The sequence below is a fragment of the Talpa occidentalis genome, unplaced genomic scaffold (genome assembly GCF_014898055.3).
Source record: "Talpa occidentalis isolate TD23 unplaced genomic scaffold, MPIMG_talOcc4v2.1 talOcc4.9, whole genome shotgun sequence".
Classification (NCBI taxonomy): Eukaryota; Metazoa; Chordata; class Mammalia; order Eulipotyphla; family Talpidae; genus Talpa; species Talpa occidentalis.
Genome location: NW_023605305.1, coordinates 2,401,146 through 2,421,124, shown reverse-complemented (window position 1 = coordinate 2,421,124; position 19,979 = coordinate 2,401,146). Strand labels below are relative to the sequence as shown.

At 64.2% G+C, this 19,979-nt stretch overlaps 1 protein-coding gene across 1 annotated transcript in view; it reads left to right on the top strand.

The window, feature by feature from the left end:
- The window catches only part of ACOT7 (acyl-CoA thioesterase 7), a 67,211-nt gene extending 48,407 nt beyond the window's left edge, over window positions 1-18,804 (top strand). Inside the window, 3 exon segments of the mRNA XM_037499313.1 lie at window positions 2,925-3,041; window positions 6,635-6,819; window positions 18,405-18,804. Of these exon segments, the coding sequence (XP_037355210.1) occupies window positions 2,925-3,041; window positions 6,635-6,819; window positions 18,405-18,503 (401 nt within the window). The 3' untranslated portion in view covers window positions 18,504-18,804.
- Window positions 18,805-19,979: the final 1,175 nt, after the last annotated feature.

Here is a 19,979-nt window from a genome sequence, read left to right as displayed (position 1 = left end):
TGCTGCCCGACCCTAATCCCAGCTCCTCCCTGGGAGGGACCCCGGGGGCCTGCATGGCGCAGCCAGGGGCCAGAAGGCAGGGCAGGCGTGTGCGCGTGTGTGGGCAGGTGGGGACCGGGAAGCCTGTGGACATGGGGGGGCGAGGTGCGGGAGGAGGCCTCCTGCCCAGATGCTCGTGTTTGCTAGGCTTTCGCTGGCGCTTGTGAAAAGCAGTCATTGCGCCTGTGGGTGGAATTGATTTCACTGAAAAGTACAGAATAAGGCACAGATGCTCCTTCCCAGTTTTGTGACCTTGTTTGGCTGGCGCCCCCCTGTGTGCAGATGGGAGCCAAGCCCCTGCGGCGGGGAGGGGGTGCGGTGAGGAGGGGAAGGAGGCAGCCGGCCTCTGGCTTCTCCGCGGGGCTTCTGGGCTGGCGAGCGCCCCCCCCCCGGGCCGCGTCCCAGGGTAGAGCTGAGAGCCGAGTTAGGTAACCTCCGCGGTCCTCCCAGCTCTCACTTTCTAAGAATCCTTGTTTGTGAACACGTCACTCCCTGAAGCTTCTGCTCCAAAGAGCAGCTTCCTGTCCATCCAGATGGCTTGCGGGGGTGGGGAAGGTGGGGCTCTGGCTCAGCCCCGCAGCCAGTCCCCCGATCGATCGATCGATCGATGCACAGCCCTGCCGGCCCTCCTGCCCCTTCCAATCAATGGGCCCTGTGGCCACCTATCCAGGAGCTGGTTTCTCCTGCTGCACCGGGTCCCCTCTGCAGCTCCCTCCAGCAGGGAACATGTAGTTCCGGGGCCCTCCTCGTCAGTGACTCCCCCCACTTCCAGAACTACAAAGTATTTTGCTGGGGACACCTGGCCCCATGCAGCATGAGAATGGCCTTCTCACGAAATCGCCGGGGTCTTTTGTCTTTGGTGCCATGTCCGTGTGCGTTTGCGTCCCCTTTAGCTACTGTGGCGGTGAGGCCCCGTGGCCGGTGTCCTCAGGCACGGATGTGCGACTCTCAGCTGCTAGCCCTCACCCCAGCTGCCGCCTAGACCTGGCCTTGCGTGTCCCTGGAGGCCCCTGCCTGCCTGCCCTCCCCAGAGTGGGGAGCAAGAGGGTTGGCATGATGCCACCTCTGCCTGGCCTGGCCACTCCCCACAGGACCTGCTGTCCTGCTCTGCCGGCCACCTGTGCAAAACGGGGAGGGCCTCCCTGGTGGCGCAGGCAGTTGAGCGCCACACTGTGAAGCTCTCCACAGCCTCTGCAGCGCGGGTTGGATCCCAGCCGGCCGGCGAGAATCCCACATGGCGCGGCAGACCTCTCCTGTCTCGCCCGCTGCTCCCCTCAGCAGTGTACTTCGGTCCTTCTGCCTGTTCTGCTCCCCGCTCTGTCTCTGGTGAATCCTCTCAACCTCCCGCGCATCTGGCCTGTACCCTGGTTCTTGTATAAAAATAAAATAAATCTTTAAGAAAAAAAAATCAAAACAGGGGGAGCAGTGTCCATGGAGCCGCCGCGAGCGGGTTTGGTCATGACCGTTCCTGGCACAGGCCAGGTGGCCTCTGCCCGGCTCCCGGGTCTGCAGGGCGTGGGCGCAGGGCCAGCAGGCCAGGCCCCTAGCGGACCCCCCTGAACGTTTTGACTTAGAAACCCGTTGCTTTTCCTGCTGAGCGGTGTTTGCCAGAAATAATCCCTATTAATTACCTTCCCGCGCGTCCTCTGTCCTCGGCCGGCTCGGGAGATGGGCTCGCAGGTAGAGCCGGGGTGGGAGGGCTGTCTCGGGAGGCGTCGCCAGCTGATTCTTAGAATAACCCCTTGTAATTACCACAGGGTGGCCGGTTAAAGTAGGGTGAACTTACTATCGTTTTCTTAATATAGGAGGCTGGCACCCGCCCCCGCCAGCTGCGCTCAAATATGGAAACGGGAGCGTCGTGGCCACCCACGGCCCGTCAGCGGCACCGGGCACTGCTCCCCGGGCTGGTGGGCAGGCGTGACCCGCAGCCGCTGGGCCGGGGAAATAAAATGAAGTCCCTATTTTTAGGCCAGTCCACATGTTGTTGATACTAAAAAAACAACAAAACCTGTGAGGAGTTAAATGTTAGATTCAGAAATATCGGTGGAACCCGATGCTCCCCGTGCTCGGGGCTGAGCGGGGCTGTCCCTCCCGTTTGCACTGGGCCCATTTGTGGTCACGCCTGTCCCTCCCTCCCCTCCCCCACACAGCCGCCGACCTGTGTTTTGCCCCGATGGACTTGTCTGTTCTGGGCATTCCACAGAGACGGGATCCCGCACCGCGCGGCCCTTTGCATCTGGCTTCTTTCATTCAGCCGATTTTCGAGGTTCATCCTGCCGGTGTCAGGATGCCCTTCTTTATCACGGCTGAGTCGTGCTCCGCTGCGCGGGGGGCTGCCTCTTGTTTCTGCATTGGGTGGTTCGGTCGTCTCCACTTAGGGGCTCTTACGGGTACTGCTGTGATGCCCTCATGGGGAAGTTCCTGTGGGTGTTTTTTATTTCTTGGGTCTGTCCCCAGGAGTGGGATCGCTGGGCCCTACAAGATGTCTCTCTCTGTTAGTCAGACTTGTGCCAAGTGGCTACACCATTTTCCAGGCCTGCCGCTCCACGGTGTGTGGCACCTGATTCCCTAGGCCCTCCCCGACACCTGACTCTGAGGCTAATCTGTGTGTGCTGTGATGAAGCCTGGTCCTGGCAGAGTAAGATGGCCATGCGGGGTAGAAAAAGGGTTGTTATTTTGCGAGTGGCCTAGAACATCGGCCGTGGTTATTTTCAGAAGCTCTGAGGAGGCCAAGTTGAAAGCACAAGCTCCCGGGGCCCCACCTCATGCACACACCCCTCCGCCCTGCAAGTGCTGGCTGCGGCCCTGCTGGTGGCCAGGACTTGTGTCCTGGATGGGAAACACCCTCCCCATAGCTGACCTGCCTTGTGCCCTTCTCTGCGCAGGGGTCACCATGAAGCTCATGGATGAGGTGGCCGGGATTGTGGCCGCTCGCCACTGCAAGACCAACATCGTCACTGCCTCCGTGGACGCCATCAACTTTCACGACAAGATCAGGAAAGGTAATGGGCCCGGCCGGCAGGCGAGGGTGGCCCCGGGTCTCAGGGGCCTGCTGCCCGTCCACTGCCACAGGTGGTCTTGGGCGCCCCGTGGGGTTTGTCCATCCGGCCTTTCAGTGTGGAGAACCTGCCTCAGAGGGGGTCAGGGCATTTGTCCCCCTGGAGAGCAGCGTACGCCATCCCCCGAAGCGCCCCTGGAGCAGGGCCAGAGGCGGCCTGTCGCGGTCATGAACCCCCGGGGCTCAGAGCTGGGGCCGGTGGAGCATCACTGGGCGGGTTGGGACAGCGCTGGTGCTGGTCACTTTCCCGGACACAGAAATCCAGTTCCAGCGACTCAGAGCTGGGACGGGGGCGACGGGGTGTGCCCCCAGTGCTTGCTCAAAGCCACCGCCCTGCTTGCCGGCCCTGGCCTCGGGGTGCGACTCGGAGCCCTGGGCTGTGGGTCGGGGCCGTGAGAGCCAGCCTGGTTCTGGAAAAGCCTGCCTCTGAGAGCAGCTGTTTGTAGTACTAGCTGTCAGGTCGGACCATCCCTGATCTCGGAGTGACGGTACATGAGGGGTGTGCTGGCCCCCCCAACACTGCCTGGAGGGTGCTGAGAACGAGGCCTAGGTCCAGCAGGCCAGGGCCCTCCTGCAGAACACGTGGCAGCACAGGAAGCCAGGGTGGGGGTGGGGTTGCCCCTCCCTGGGACATCGAGAGCTTCCAGGGTGCGGAAAGGCCGGTGGGCCCTCCCCTCTGCTTTGCAGGGTCCCTCTGAGCTGGTTGACTGACGTGGCCCAGAGGCACTTTAGAATCTGCCCCAGAGAAGCAGGTCATGTGCACCTCAGCCTTGAGATTCGCCAACTGAGAGAGGAAATCAGTGTTCCCAGCTGGCAGCCAGTTTCCTGTGCTGTGTGCCGGGTGGCTGAGGGCACCCCGAGAGTGATCGAGGAAGCAGCCAGCGGCCCTCGCACCCCCCCCCCCGTGCCTGTGGGCCGGGGATTCCCTGCCATGGGAGGAGCTGGTTGGTGCTGCGGCTGTAGGCCGGCCTTGAGCTCTCGTCCACGGGAGGCCTTTCCAGATCCACTTCGCCGTAGTGGGCAGCTGCTTCGGCACCACCACTCGTAAGCCAGAGCACAGAAAGAGTCTTCCCTCCCAGAAGCTGGCGGGCTTGTCCCGTCCTGTCCCGTCTGCCCACTGGGGCTAGGGGTGGGGGGCAGAGAGGCGGTTTCTGTTTTGTGGCAGTTGTGGTGTCTTGCCGGTGTCTGTGCAGTCTCCCCGGGCCGCTGGACACGGTCACACGGGACCCCGTAGCCATCACAACTGCAGCCGAGGTGGCCAGGGGGAGCACAGCGTCTTGAGGTAGCAGAGACGAAGGGGGCCCTGTAGAAATGACCGCTGTCGTGGGGGTGCCCGACTCCCCGGTTCTGTCCATGATGCGGAGACCTTCCCTTGACTCGCCACGTTCGACCCGCGTGCAGACAGCGTGTCTGTGTTTGCCCCTGACCGTGACCGCTGACTGGGACGGCTGCTTCCCGGCCCCCTGACCGCAGGCCCCGGATTGTGGGGTGGGGTGGGGGAGTCTATGCCAGGAAGGGCCTTAGCAGCTTTTCTGCCTCCTGGAGGTGACTAAGGTAGGACCTGACTGTCTTTGAGACAAAGCCCCTCCCTGAGCCCGCCAGACACCCTTTCTCAGCCTCTTCAGGACGTGCGGTGGGTCCCCAGGAGGGAGCAGGCTGGGCCCTGGCTGTCTGGGCACCCTGACTCCTTAGAGGCCTGGAGCGTTGGGATGGCGCGCTCCTTGTCACGGTGTCCGTGGTTCATAGTCAGCCTGCTTGGTGTCTGAGGGTTTTTTTTTTTTTTAGATTTATTTTTATTTATGTATGCATACAAGAACTGGGGTACAGGCCAGAGATGCGGGGGTGAGAGGATGCACCAGAGACAGAGTGGGGAGCAGAACAGGCGGATCCACTGAAATCCACTGCTGAGAGGAGACAGGAGAGGTCTGCTGTGCCATGTGGGTTGCTCCCTGGCCAGGGATCGAGCTCAGGCTGCAGTGGCTGGTGGCAGCTAGATAGTGCTGATACTTAACCCCTGCCGCCCCCAGGGAGGCCCAAATGTGTCTGAAAGTTTTTACTAAGGTTAGAAATTTGGATTTCCAACCCAGAAATCAGACGTGAGAAGCCAAGTGTTTGCAGGGCATTTGGGGAGACCTCCGTGGGAGACTCGGGAAGGCCTCCTTTCTAGTCGTTCCCCAAGCAGCGCTCAAGCCCCGAGGGTGGCCCTGCACCCAAGCCCCTGGTCCCCGAGTTCCTACGGGGTCCCTCTCATGGGAGCGGCGCTGACTGGGCACGGGTGCAGCTTGATGGTGGGGGCAGAGGGGCGTGGGCACCCTGTCCATCTGCAGATCTCCGCACTCCCTTGCTGGACTCAGCCTCCCAGACTCCCCCCTTCCAGGGCTCCCTGGGTGCTCTGCGTGTGGTGCTCACCGTGTCACTTACTTCTGACCCCGTGGCCTTCCTTCCCCCCAGAAATGGCCCCGTCTGACACGAAGCACCCCCCATTAAGTACGAAGTTGGTGTGGCACAGAACATCCCAGTACTTTACAACGTAGACTAACCCTCCTGCGCCTGGCTGCCCGCACGCTCTCCCCTGCCTGTCCCCGCGCTGCTCGGGCCTGTCTGCCTCGGGGTCTCTTGACTCGTCTGTGGGCCTGTCTCCGCGGGGCTGGGACACGGGTCTCCTGGCGGGCGGGGAGGGATGTGCATGAAAGGACCCTGGCAGCCGCCCCAGTTCCTGGGGAGCAGGGCCCAGGATAAGGCCGGTGGGTACCCTTCTGGCCACATGTGGGGGGGCAGCCCCCAACAATCAGTGATGATGATACTGACTCCCACCTGCCGCCTCCTGGCCGGGGCAAAACACATGGCACCGGCCCCACAGTCACCCCGGGAAGCAGCTGGGTCCACCCATGGCAGGAAAGCTGGGCTTCATGAGGTCAAGAGTCAGGTCCAGGCCGGGAGAGCTGAGGCGAGTGGCCGGCGCAGTGTGCACCTGCAGTTGGACGTTCAAGACCGTAGGCGGGACCTGAGGTCAGGAGGGAGAGGGACACCAGGGACAGTGATGTGGGGGTGCCCCAGGGGTCTCTGTACTTCGTCCTGACCCATGCAGGGAGCATGCGGGGTAGGGAGGGGCCCCTGCAGCATCTGACCGGGATGGGGCGCTGAGCCCAGGGAAGGCCAGTGTCTGCCCCGCGGGTGCTCGGGTCCATCGGCAAGGCCTGGGGAGAAGGGAGCCCGCAGTCAGCCACGGGCTAGTCTGCTCTGTGTGGACGCCGGTGCCAGGCCACCGTCAGCCGGCCCCGGGCCCCTTGCAGGCAGGCGGCTAGGGAGGTGAGGACATTTCTCTGGCGGAGCTCGGTTAGCCAGGTGGGGCCGCTGCTGGCGATGGGCACCGAGGGCCTGAGGTTGGGAGGAGGTGTGGGTCAGCCCCGTGTCTGCTCTGGATCACGGGCTGCCCTGGCGCCTCCTGACGCTGCGTGCTCCGATGTCCTAGCAGTTATTGACATGACCCGGGGGCTCTGGGTCCTGCCCGTCCTCCTGACCGCCCTCCTCTCACAGGCTGCGTCATCACCATCTCCGGGCGCATGACCTTCACCAGCAATAAGTCCATGGAGATCGAGGTCCTGGTAGATGCCGACCCCGTGGTGGACAACTCGCAGAAGCGCTACCGGGCCGCCAGCGCCTTCTTCACCTACGTGTCCCTGAGCCAGGAGGGCCGGTCGCTGCCTGTGCCCCAGCTCGTGGTGAGTGGCCAAGCGTCTCCTCCCTGGCTGGTCTCCCGAGCCCATTCTGGGCAGTGGCACCCAGGCCTGGCCACTTTCCGGCCCCATCAAATGTCAGGGCCCTTCCCCATGGCCTGTGGGGGGGCGGGGCTGAGCCCCTCTCGTGTCGCTGGCCCACCCTCTCAAGGCGAGTGTGGGGTGTCCTGGCTTTTGTGTGACGTGGACCAAGCCGCACCCCGGCAGCAGGGGGGCCTCCTGGGCACAGCTGCGGCAGTGAGAGCCAGGCCACCGCTCTGGGCGCCTGGGCCGAAGTGGGCCTGCAGGTGCTCGAAGGAGCAGGGCTGTGCGCTGGGTAGGTGGTGGCCGCTGGGCCGGGCCAGGGTGTGAAGTGGCACCTAGAGAGCAGGCAGGGTCTCCGGGAGGGCTAGGGGCAGGGGCAGTGCTGAGAGGCCCTGGAAGCCAGGACCCCAGCCACTTGCCGGCTCTGGGGAGTTGAGCTCCAAGGAGCCAGGGGCAGCCGAGCTTCATGGCAGGACCGGGAAGGCGGCGGGTGGTGAGGATGCTCGGCTGGAGGCCCCGGTGATTGTGGAGCAAACGAACAAACGAGCGCATGAATGACACCTGCAGACCCCCGTGGCTGGCGGGATTGTGACAAGCCCCTCGAATTCCTTAGCAGAGCCGGTCGGTGTGCCTGGAATCTGTCCCTGGCGGCCGCAGGCTCTGAGCCCCACCTGCTTCTCTCGGCCTGGCCCCGGGGGCGGAGGAGCCCTCAGACCAGTGAGGCTGGCTGGTTGGAGGTCACTCCCCCCGTCCCCGGGGAGCCTAAGCAGGCTCCGGCCCTCCCTGTCCGGCTGGCGCGCGTGGAGAATTCCATTCGGGCAGACCGTGGAGGGGCTCCCCCTCCGCTGTCGAGCAACCCCCACTACCCCCGCGTCTTCAGGTCCATAGCACCATCTCTGTTGTGTGCGCCCACAACTGGTCTCACTCCCGGCCCTGGGTGTGGCCCCTCATCCAGCCCAGAGTAGGGCTCAGGAGCCGTCTGAGTGGTCCACGGGCTGCTGGCCTCTGCTCCGCGGGCCAGGACAGTCAGCACAGGCTCTGCAGGTCCCCGAGGACCCCCAGCTGCTCCCACAGCTGCCATGCTGTTGGGCTCCTAGGTAGGGCAGTGCCCACCATGTGGGCCCCAGCTCGGCCCAAGCTTACCAGCTGTGTACAAAGGGTGGGTGAGTGCCCCTGCCAGCCGATTTGTCTCAGGAGCTCAGATCATCGCCTGCTGCTGTCTAATGTTGTTCCAGAACCTTCTTCCAGGAGACAGTAAACAGTAGGAGCCAAGTAGAGGCTATTAAAGGGTGCATGTGAGGGTTGGGAGGGGGAGCTGGACATGGGGAGCAACTGCAACTTCAGTTCTGAGCAGGGACACCTCGGTGAGGGGCCTGCACCCAGAGGGCGGGGCCCGGGCTGGGGGGACAGCTCTCTGCACTGCCCAGGATATGGGAGCATGGGGCCTGGAGGCCAGAGAGAAGGGAGCAGAACAGCAAAGCCAGCTGGTGGTTACAGGGTGGCGCCAGGGATGTCCTGAACCTCCAGGCCCTTCCTCCACTTCCGCCGGGGGAGCGGGGGGACTTGCCCTGCTGCCCCCAAGCCATGCCCACCGCAGAACCCAACCAGTCAGGAGACCAGGGCCTCCGCCAAGAGGGCTCAGTGTCCCGGAGTCCAGTCCCATGCGGAGAGTGCCTCCCTGCAGGCCTGGCGCCTTCGTGGGTGGGGTAACAACCCGGGGCTGGACCATCTGTGCCCCCGGGGCCACCTGTGCCTTTTGCAGAAACAGCAAGGAGGAGGAGGAGGCACAAGAGGGGCTGCGGAGGCTGGTGGGGAAAGGCCTGCTTGGAGGAGAGGCTGGTCATGGTCACGCTCGGTCCCCTGGGCTTGAAAGGCCCCGCCTGGCGATGGCCTCGCCTCCCGCTGACTGACTTCCTGTCACCCCAGGCTGTTATTCCTCGCTAATTAGAGATGGTCTTTGATTCTTCACTGGTGTCCTGGGGTCCGCTGTGTCCTGGGGTGCACCGGTGTCGATAAAAATATCCCCAGTCTGGGCAGTGGGCCGACTCCCCAGGGAGGGCCTCTGCTCCGGCCCCTCCTGGCCGCTCCCCTGGGGACCCCGGCCAGCGGCTCATCATCTGTCCCCGGTGCACACGTGTGCGACTCGTGGCGGGGCAAGGCAGGCATTGAGCCTCCCCCAGGCCCCCCTCCCATGGCAGCAGTTCTTCAGCCTCTGCTCTATTTTTAGCTCTGTCCCCGGGGCCTGGCTGACACGAGGCAGTGTGGCTGCTTGGAGTTGTTTCTTGATGAATATTTGATGCTGGGCAGGCCGGTGTGCGTTGCCAGCACTTTCCAGGCTAATTGTCAGAGGAGGCACGCGGAAGGCTGGACCGGCCCCTGGTCTAGACTCTGGGCTGAGGCCCTGGTCGCCTGGGCTCCCGACCCGGTGTGGGGACCAGGCCTGCGAGGCTGCTTTCTGGGCGCAGCTGCTGTCCCCCATCTTGGGTGAATGAGGGCCGTGCCCAGCACCTGCCCAGCCCTAGGCGCTGGAGACACGTGAGGTGAGAGGTGCCAGGTGGCACAGGGCGTGGCACCTGCCCTTGACCAGGACAGCCTGGGCCCATGGGCCCGCGAGCCACACACAGCCACGTCCCCTGGCCACCCCCAGGGTCTCAGTGAAGCTGCTCGGCTTTGCTCCCAGAAAACCCCACCATGGGGTGTACCCCTGCCCTGAGGGGCTTGCGCTGGGTACCCAGCTCTCACCTCCTGGCTGGTGGCCTACAGCTGACACACCCTGGATAGGGCCTGGGCCCGGAGGCCTCGTCTGCAGCCTCCAGGGTGACAAAATGTTTTCTATGAATAGACTAAACCAGGAGATCGAGGAACTCAGGGCTGTGCTCGCTACCCCGTCCCTGCCTTCCAGGGCGAGGCTCACTCATGGCTACGAGCACCTGCTTCGCTTCTCTGTCCCCTGGGTGGTGCTTCCTCCCGCAGCATCTCCTCGGGGCCCTGCCGTGTGCAGCTGCACCCAGCTCAGAGGCCGCACCGCGGGGCCGCCACGCCTCTCGGTGCCTCTGCCAGGCCGGGGGGTGAGCGTGGAGCACCCCCTTCCTACAGAAGAGGCTGTGGCACTGGACTTGCGGGGACGTGGCCTCATCTGTGTCTGCTTCCTGCAGCACACAACTAGTTAGTTGCAGTACCCCCACCTAAACTTTTGGAATGATTTTTTGATTGCTCCCTAGTTCAGGAGCAACAGCTGTCCTGGGGAGCAGTAGCCCCGGCCCACCTGTTCTGGAAGGTCTAGGGAGCAACGCCAGCCAGAGACGCTGCTCCCCGCCCCCAGGCCCCGGTGCCAGCCCACGGCTGAGTCAGGGACTAGCACACCCTTGAATTGCCTTACGGTGTCCTGCTCTGTCCCGTGGCTTTGGGTATTTAGCAGGAAGTCTCCCTAGTGATGGGAAAATGCCAGAATCCAGGGGCCGTAAGACACACGTCTGCTGGAGCCTGGGTGTGGGTCCTGTGGAGGGCGGATGACGGCGCGCGGCCCCCGTCAGCGGACACCATCCTCCCTTCCCTCCACCCTGCGCCGCCGGGAACTGACTCTCCGCGTTTGTCTTGACCTGTCCCGGCTGCAGGCCCCTTTGAGGCTTCCCTGAGAGCACCGTGCTGGCCTCTGCTGGACCTGCTGTTGTAGAGCAACCCCGGTACAAAACGGGGTGCCTGACTGTGGGTCCTCACCCGCGCGCTTAAAAGGACTTATCCATGCTCCACCGCTGGCACACGCGAAAGGTTCATAAAAGGTTTATTGACAAGGGAAGGGGAAAGGAGGAAATGGACAGCTCTGGGAGGAAAGTGGGAGACAAAGTTTTAAATGCGTCCTACCCGATCCGCCCATCAGGAATCCCAAAATGGCGCTCTCAGAGCTGCCGCCAGCCAGGAGCGGTGAAGCCAGGAGGCGAGCGATCGCGAGCCAGAGAGCGAGCAAGGCCCACGTGTTTGGTTTTTATACCCAACCTGGCTGCCCAACTCCACCCTCAGGTCCCAGCCACCCTCCCCTTGGTGGTGATGGGATTTGTCTTTCCCAATGTCCTGATGGCTTTAGTCTGGAGTGGGGGTGGGGTCCACAAAGCCTGTATGGGATTAGCTCGGGACATCCTTTCCCCCTAACACAGCCAGTGCCCTGGACTGGCCCGACTGGCCCACTCTCCGAAAGAGGGCCTGAGTCACCAGGGACACACGTTTTCTTGTTAAAATGCTGGCAGCTCCCACGTGCCGAAGGTCAGCACCTCGTTGCTTCGCTGTCGTGTCTTCAAACCCAGGCCAGCTCTTGAGAGGGTGATCTCTGCAGCACAGAGGCGGGCACTCGGGAGCTCCAGCTGCACAGGGGTAGGGGGACCATGGGCCAGATTTGCAGTGGGTGCATTGAAATGGGTACCCCAGACACCACCAGGGTGGCCCTGGAAGGTGGATTAGGGGGTGGGGCAGAGGCCCAGAGAGTTTTCCAGCAGGACAAGCTGGCGCCTGGTATGTGATGGGGTGGAGCGAAGGGCCTCCTCGGGGTGGCCCTGTGGCTTCTCTGTGAGTAGGGCTGGGCGAAAGCCCTGAGGCCTGGCACTTCTGACCCTGAGTTCAAAGAAGCACAGTGGAAGGACCTCCCCGCCGGGGGTCCGCAATGGAGGACACACATGCGTGCGTGCGCACACACCCCAGAGGAGAGACCCCCCCGGGGAGGCTGAGATTCTTGGGGCTTTTCCTTGCCTAAGTGTGCGGGGGTCTGGGTCATGCCTCTGTAGCTTTTCAGCCCTGTGGGCCCCAGGGCTGGCCTCAGCCTGTGGGGTTGGGAGCGAGACAGTGCCTGGGTGCGCGACCTTGGAGCAAAGCCCCTGCTTTTGTCTTTCACGTGAAGACCACACCAGTCGCCCTTGGGCTTTGTTGCTTTGATCTTCTTTTATTTCACTGTTCACTTGCTTGCTTGCTCGCTCAGCAAGCACCTCCTGGGTGCTGGGCCCAGGCAGGGCAGGGAAGGTGGCTGGGCACACAGCACATGGGGCAGAGGCTGGCGGGCACTAGCTTTACCACCGTGTGCAGGGGACGATGCTGACAACGCCCGCAGCCCGGGAGCGCACTGAGGGGGGCAGGGGCTGGGGTCTTTCACTTTGGGATAAGCCAGATGGGACCTTCCCGACCCTTTCTCTAAAGGCCTGGTCACCCCTCACAGCCATTTCTGTGCCAGCACCAGTCCCCTGCCCCTTCCGTGCCTCCCGCTTGCCTGGTGCGGGGAGACTTCATGGCTGCACTGGGGGCAGTTATTGAGGGGCGCTGAGCTGGTGCTGTGGGGTGAGGGTTGCCTCGGATAGAAAGATTATGACGCTGCAACAGTCAAGTCGGTGGAGACTTGGCTGCACCCCAGGGGGCCGTGGGGTGAATGCAGGCAAGAGAGACAGCACGGGCTGCGGCGCCGGTAGCAGGGGAGGGGCCTGCCCTGCACACGCAAGCACAGCGTCCCAGGCGTCCCCCACTGCACTTGGGGCCCGTGGGCTGGGCCCCACTTCGGGGCGCAGCTGCTGGTGGGGCTAGTGGGTCCTGGGCGCTGCGTTCGCTGGGGCCTGGCCCGAGCAACCCTCTCCATGACCCCGGCGGGCCTGCCGAGTGGCGCGTGGCAGATGTCTCACCCGCCCGCAGGGTGGCCCCAGGCCCGCTCTGCCCCGCAGGGTGCGGGGGAGGGTGCGCCCCACAGCCCCCGGGGAGGCCGGGCCCCAGCGCACAGGAGGCTGCTGCGTCGGCCCTGGCAGCACTCCTCGCAGCAGACATTCATTAATTACAAAAAGGACAAGCTATTGATTTTACTGAGGGTGGAACTTAGTCACTCTCGCTCTGTGCCAAGTTCCAAATGTGTGTTCTCGAAGCACGGAAAATGCAAAATGGAAAACATTTGGTTTGCACCGTTCGGCTCCGAAAGCCACAGGCCTGCCCTCCCATGGCCGGGAGCCCGGGAGGCAGCAGTGGACAGGAAGGGCTGGGGGTGGGGGGGGTTGGAGGACAGCAGGCCTGGCAGCCACGAGAGCCCAGCCAGCTCCCCCAAGCCCCCACCCCGCAGGGCTGCGTGTGACGCCCCAGAGGCCCTGCTGCCTCGGCCTGTGCACCAGGGCCCAGCACTTCCGCACTTCCCCTCCCGAGCCCCCTTTTATAGGCTGGAGAACTTGGGGCCCGGAAGGTGGGTGGCATCCCTGCGGCCAGGTCGCTGTGACCCAGTCCGTCCGCCTTGCGGCCACCCCCCCCACACACACACACACACACCAGACAGGCGCCGCCTGCACCCTTCTCCCCGAGGCGGTGGAATGTGGAGGTGGTGGTCCAGACCCACAGCCCCGCTCCCTGCCAGCAGCTTCATGCGCCCGAAAAAAGTGGTTTCCCGTGGGGGAGCTTTCTCCTTCTCCCTCCGCCGCCGCCTCCCGTCCCCCATGAAAGCAGCAGCAGCCAACAACTTATGTGTCTATTTACTCTGTCGGATGGAGGGAGACGCTGCAGGGGGGCGGCAGCTGGGCCGGGGCGTGTGTGGCGTCTGTCTCCTGTCAGTCCACACCCGCCCGCCCCGCAGAGGTGCCCTGGCGTCCCTCGTCCCTCGCCTGGGGGGCTGTTGATCAGCACACGTGGCCTGGGGTGCTTCCCAGCCAGGGGGCAGGCGCTGCCGCCCCCAGGCATGAGACGCGGTGCCCCTGCCACAGTGGTCCTTCCTCTGGGGTGGCGTGAGGGCCCGGCCCTTGACTGCCTTTGTCAGCTTCCCCCTGGCGGGACGCCTCGGGGCAGCCAGGTTAAGGTCAGCCTTGGGGCTGGCAGCACTTGGGGGACCGCTCGCTGCCCTGATGTCCACCAAATCCCCCTGCCATGCCTGGCTGGGCTCCGAGAGACTGGAACGTTCCACACAAGCCTGGGCGGCCCCTCCCGAGGCTGGCGAGTTTGCCCCGTACTGGGCCCCTCCGCCCGCGGATGCTGGAACCAGATGCGCTTGGCGTTAGGAACCGCCAGCCTGAGGCCTCCTTCCCTCGTCACCCAGGAACAGAACTAGAGAGAGGAGCCCTGGGGCCTTCACACTCAGGTTCTAGACTCGGGGTGGCTGCGCTGCCAATGGGTGAGGAGCTCAGCCTTTTGGGGTGACCCGGCGGGGTCAGGGGGTGACGTGTGGTCAGGCGCCAGAAGGTCCTGCCAGATGGAGCTGTGGAGCTGTGCGGTGGGGGGGCAGTAGGCAGCTGGGCCGAGTACTGCCTGGGGATGGGCGCCAGCAGCCTCACCGCCCCAGGCCCCAGCACGGGCCCTGACCAGGCTCCAGCACTACTGCCCCGTGGGCGTCCAGCCACGGCTGCTTTGTGTGAGTGCCCACCCCGTCCTGGAGCACGTGACCTGGACGAGGAGAAGCGTGTGGGTGATGCCCCCGACTTTGCTAAGAGTGACAGAGTCAGCCTTGTGCTCCCCGGCGCTGCGGCTCTGGAGGACACCTGGGCTGCGGCAGCCACGAGTGTCCCGACCACGAAGCAGGCAAGCGCTGGACCTGGGACAGGCAGATGGCGCCCACGTCTCTGCTCCTCCGGGACTGGTGTCCCGCCTGCCGCCTCCCAGGTGGAGAAGAGCCATGACGACTGCAGGTCCAGGGCGACACGTCCCCAGAAAGCCCCCTGCTTGGGATGAGCGGAGGGAGCAGCAGTGTCTGGGCTGACTGGCTGGCCAGCTGCCGCTCAGGCAGGAGTCTCCTCACCAGCAGGAGGGCTGCAGCCGAGGCTTAGGTGCTCCTCGCGGGCCGTCTCGCAGGCGCCAGTGTGCCCACGGCTCCCTAGAACCGCTCCGAGAGCCTCTCCTACTGCCCCGGGCTCCAGCCCAGATGGCTTGGAGCCATTAGGAGGCCATTAGGAAGCGCCTGGCCATCTCCGCCGGTGCCCTCGGGAGCCCAGAACCGGGGCAGGGTGCTGCAGGGGGTGGGGGGAGCAGCCCGGCCCTCCCACGGGTGACTCGAAGTCCTGTGTGCCGGAGAGGGAGGGGTGGCCCCAGCTTCCTAGAGCTGCGGCTGCCTCGCCGGGTGTCTGTTTGCACTTTGCTATAATTAAGTGAAGAAAGAAAAGTGCAAATAGGCGCTAAAATAGAGACGTGAGCTCCTGGGTGGCTCTGGGCCAGGCGTGTCCCCCTCTGGCCCAACCGCGCCTCCCCACCCCACAGGCTCCCTGGAAGCCAACCTCAGCGCCCACCTGCGCCCCGGGAGCCAAGGGTGCGCCTGGAGGCTCGCTCTCACTAGTGCTCAGGCTCTGGCCGGCCCCACCTGGGTAGCCGCTGGCCTTGCTGGCGGGCCTCTGGTGCCAAAGTCACGCTACTCCGGAGTAGAGGGGCCTGGAAAGCCATCCAGGTGGACCCCGCCCTGGCCGGTCACCCGCCCGCTCATGCGGTTACCAGTGCCGAGGCCCTGGGGGTGGGGGGGGGTGCACGCTCGCTGCTCAGGGCCGGCGCAGGGGCCGGAGCGCCAGGGCCGTCCTGCACAGACCTGGAGACACCGCCTCGGCCTTGCGGGCTCCTCGGGGCAGCTCGCTCTGCCGTCCGTGGGTCTGGCCAGCAGGGGAGGACGGGTGGCAGACCACCCTTCGCACAAGCCCTCCCCACGCACCCCGTGCCCACCCCGCACTCGCCTGGAACCTTCCCGGGGAGCTGCCTCCCAGCCCTTCCCGCGGGTCCCGGCCTGAGCTGGTTGCCCCCAGGAGGGCAGGTGAGGCTCGGCCCTGCAGGTGTCCTCTCCTGTGCAGGCCCCGGGGTGGTGGGAGCCCCCTGGGAGCCTGCCCTCCACCAGGCTGTGGGGAACGCCCTCTGCCCTGCGGCTTGCGAGCCCAGCCTTGCGGCCATGACCGTACCCTCGGGGTGGTAGAAGCACATAGCCCGCGGCTCGCTTGTGCCCGGGGGGCCGCCACGGCGCCCACCACCCTTCGCAGCGCTGATCTGCCTTCCCCATGGCCTCGACTGTTCTGAGGCTGAGTGGGCTCCAGCGGCCCCCGCCCCTGTGTGTGGGTGGCTGGTGGGGGCAGGCACGGCAGCCCTGGGGGTGCTGGCCCCATTGACAGGAAGGGGTAGGGGGAGTCCTGGACACAGGACTGGTAGGTGGGACCCCGGGGTTCAGACCGGACCGGCCCCCTGGCCTCCAAGGGGAGCGGGGCCAGGCCCGTTTTGGAGCTGAAGAGGCTGTTCCAGAAGGGTCCCGAAGTGGCCGGCCATGTCCTGTTGCAGCTTGGGCCACTCCCAGGGCTGCCACAGCCACTGTGAGGCCAGCAGTGCAAGAGGTGCTTCCCGCTCAGCCCACCCCAGGGTGGGCCCTTAGGAAAGAGATCCCTGGCCAAACCAGGCTGGGAAACCTGACACGAAGGACAGCGGCGTATCTTCCCCGAAGGCTCCAGAACCTGGGCCAGTGTGTGTTGTCAGGGTGAGAAGCCAGTGCCCCTGCAGCTCCCAGCCCATTTAGCTGTCGCCCATCAGGATGCTTCATTGCCCTGCAGAGTTGGAGGCCAGGGAGCCCCAAGTCAGTGGTGTGAACACACCACAGTAATAGGACATAAAGCAAGGGGAAACCCTTTTGCCTTTTGGGTTGCTTTTCAAGCCTCTGGCCTTTCTTTTTTATTTTTTTAAAGATTTATTTATGTATCACTGGGGTACAGGCCAGAGGTGTGGGAATGAGAGGATTCCCCAGAGACAGTGGGGAGCAGAACAGGCAGATCCACTGAAATACACTGCTGAGGGGAGCAGCGGGGAGACAGGAGAGGTCTGCTGCGCCCTGTGGGTCACCTCCCGGGCCTGGGATCAAACTCGTGCTGCAGTGGCTGAGGATAGCTTCATAGTGCTGAGACTTAACCCCTGTGCCACCAGTGAGGCCCCTGCCTAAGAACAGCAAGAAACCCTCCCTGCTAGAGAGAGGGACGCCTCCGGAGCCCTGAGCAGAGAGGCCAGGCTTGCAGAGCCGGGAGTGGCCTCACATATGGTGCAGGCTGCTGCCTCCTCCTTTCTCCAGCTCTCCTGCTCTCAGCCAGCCCTCCCCAGGCCCTGACGCCCTATTCCCAACTCCAGGCCCCACATGCTCTGCCCACGAGGTTCCACGACGGGGAGAAGGCCCCTGCTGTCCTAGCCTGGTGCCCTTAACCTTGCGTTCTTGGCCTTTTCAGAGGCAGGGACAGATGGAGCAGGGCCAGGGCCCTGCTACTCAAAGTGGTCCCTGAGCCGCAACGTTCACTGGACACTGGACACTTCGCAACAGTTCTCCAGCCCCACTGGATCAGAATCTGCACTTTCACCCCCGGTGACTCGTGCACGTCGGCATTTGAGCCGCCTGGCCTCGCGCATCCCGCCCGGGTGTGCGGAGGCGGCAGGACGTGGCCGTGTGCTCAGCAGCGGGGGGCTGGCCTGCGATAGCTGAGCTAGAACACTGTTTTCTGGGGCTGCTTCAGGCCAGACTGCATAGGCTCAAGTTCACCGTTAAGTCAGCCAGACACGAAGCCAAGAGGGCCCCGGGGAGGTCTCCACGTGCCCCGGACTCCAAACAGGAGCCCTCCGCTGCGGGTTTGTCGTTCACACCTGTCATATTCAGGGACCGTTCACACCTGCCATTCAGGGAACCATCTCTGAGAAGGCTGAGGGGGCAGCCTTTGGTGTGACCCGACGTTACACCTGCCGGCTGATGTTCTCTCTGTGCCCGCAGACCACTCGTCTATAAAGCACTTGGGCCCAAAAATAGCCGCTCGGCCTCGGTGTCATTGAGGATGGAGGGCAACCGGCCCATTTCTTTGGCTTTTGGGCATTCTCAAAGTGTCGCCAGGAAATGCCGCCCCAGAGGAATTAGCACAGCTCACTCAGCCCGAATCCGGTGGGAACTTTGTGGCCGGACAGATGGGGCCTCAGAAAAGTCACTTCCTGGTGTGGCCACAGTGACCTCTGCCGGGGCCACGCCGCTTAGCGAAAGGGACGCTGGCCCTGCCCTGGCCGGGCGGCTGGCAAGAACCTGGAGCCGGGCCCACGTCCAGGCTTCGGCCAAGTCCCCGCTGCTCAGTGACTGCCCCCTGAGAAGAGAGGGAGGTGGCAACAGGGGTGGGGGCAGCTGTGCAGACAGGGCGCGCTGCCCACGAAACGGCCACTGCCACCATGCCACCGGGATGGAGCGGCCGCCTGAGGTCGCACAGCGCAGTGTGGCCCCGGGGTCAGGCCATTCAGCTGGCGTTCGGGCCAGAGCACCCACCGGACCGTGTCCTTCCTCGCCCCACTTGGCTTCAGGCCTCCCCTCCAGGCCCTCAGCTGTGTTTTCACTTGAGTCCCTGCCAATCCCAGGCTTGGCACTCCACCTGCCGTGGAAGGTGGGGGGCCGCGCCTCCATGCCCACCACGCAGGACCTCCTTCCTGGGCACCCCAGGGGCTCTGCCATTCAAGGCCCCCTCGTCCCTTGCAGCACTTTGGCCGAGGTTACTGCCCAGGCCCGGGAGGGGGAGTCTCTGCCCTGAGGGCGGCCCCCGCCCCCCCACGGCCACTTCTGCAGCTAACCACTTCTCTCTGGTCCGCAGCCCGAGACCGAGGACGAGAAGAAGCGTTTTGAGGAGGGCAAAGGGCGGTACCTACAGATGAAGGCGAAACGCCAGGGCCACGCCGAGCCGCAGCCCTGAGGCCCTCCCGCGCGGGGCCTGGCCAGCGCCCGCAGGGGCCCCAGCTCGTCTCCCAGATGGCCCCCCTCGGCCAAAACCCCCTTCACGTTGAGAGCTGGTGTCGTGCGAAGTACTTGTCTCACGGTGTTAACCTTCACTCCTGGAAACCTACACACCAAAGCTTTATTTATATCCGTCCAGTGTCTGCTCCACAGCGTTGTCCCCGCCGCCGCCAGAGCCTGCCCCGGAGCCCCGGGACACTCGAGCGGGCTGCACACTGGGGGGCATCCAGCACCACTAATAAAGCTGCTGTTTGGCTGGACCTCGGTTCTGCGTGGTCCTTTATCTTTGACTGGTGTGGGGGGGTGGGGCCCTGCTTCTCCCCCTGCTTGCGGGCTGGGCCGCTGCCTTCCTCCCTGGCTGCGGATCCACGCCACACTGCCCTAGGCCTGATGGCCCAGGGGTCCAGGCCCCTGGCCCTACCCAGCACCTCCCTTGCCCTGTGTGTGGCTTATGCAGGAGGCCAGTGCTGAGCCTTGGGTGAGGACTCAGGGTGTGTGGAAAGAGGCAAATTCAGCAAGTGGGAACCCCGTCCTCAAGAGAAGCAGCCCCCACACCTTGGCCTTGGGGAGTCAAGGCAGGAATTCTGCTGGAAAGACCCTTCTGGTCCCCAATCCTGAGCTAGACATGACATTCCCCCAGGCAGTGCAGCAGGGCAGGGGTGGGATGGCTTGCGGGGCGTGAGGGCGTGTGTGCACATCTGTGCCCTGTGTGCACACCTGTGTGAGCCCCTGGTCCAGCAGCTGCAAATGAAACGGCTGCCGAGGCCACTGCAGGGTCCAGGTCCCACCCCTGGCTGAGAAAGACCCCTCGCCCAGCGTGCCACTGGTACCCGAGAGTGTTTCCGGCCCAGGCTGCCCCCAAAGCCTGGATGTGGACACGGTGGTCCACAGCTGCGGCCTCGAATAGGTCCCCAGGCCCAGAGCCAGAACTGCTCCAGATGTGCAGACACTGCCCGAGCTTCAGAATCCGCCTGGGCAGCCTGTCAGGGCTATTTCCTGCCTGGGCGGGGAACCAGCTCGCCCTGGGCTGGGAGCAAGGCGGCCTGCTCCGTGGGGCAGCCTAACGTAGGTCTGTGAAGCCAGACTGGTGACACGGGTCCCAGCAGTTGCCGGAGCCTGGGACGCTTGGAGGCTTGCCGGAGAGAGCCAGGGGAATGGCCCCAGCCTCCTATACCCTGCAAGAGAGGCTGGGGACCCTCTGGTTTAGTCCTGGCTTAACCCTCATCCATGTTTGGTGAGCCAGGCACCTAAGACCCCCTCCCAGAGCAGATGGGAAGAGCCCAGGGCTGGCGAGCACGACACAGGACCCCGTGGCCAGCTAGACTCAGGGCAGGCACCAGGGCAGGCCACGGTGCGGAGCAGGCGGCTTCCACAGGCCGGGCGGTCCCTCTGCCAGCCGCCAGCGGCGTGGCCCAAGGTTCTGCACGGCTGAATT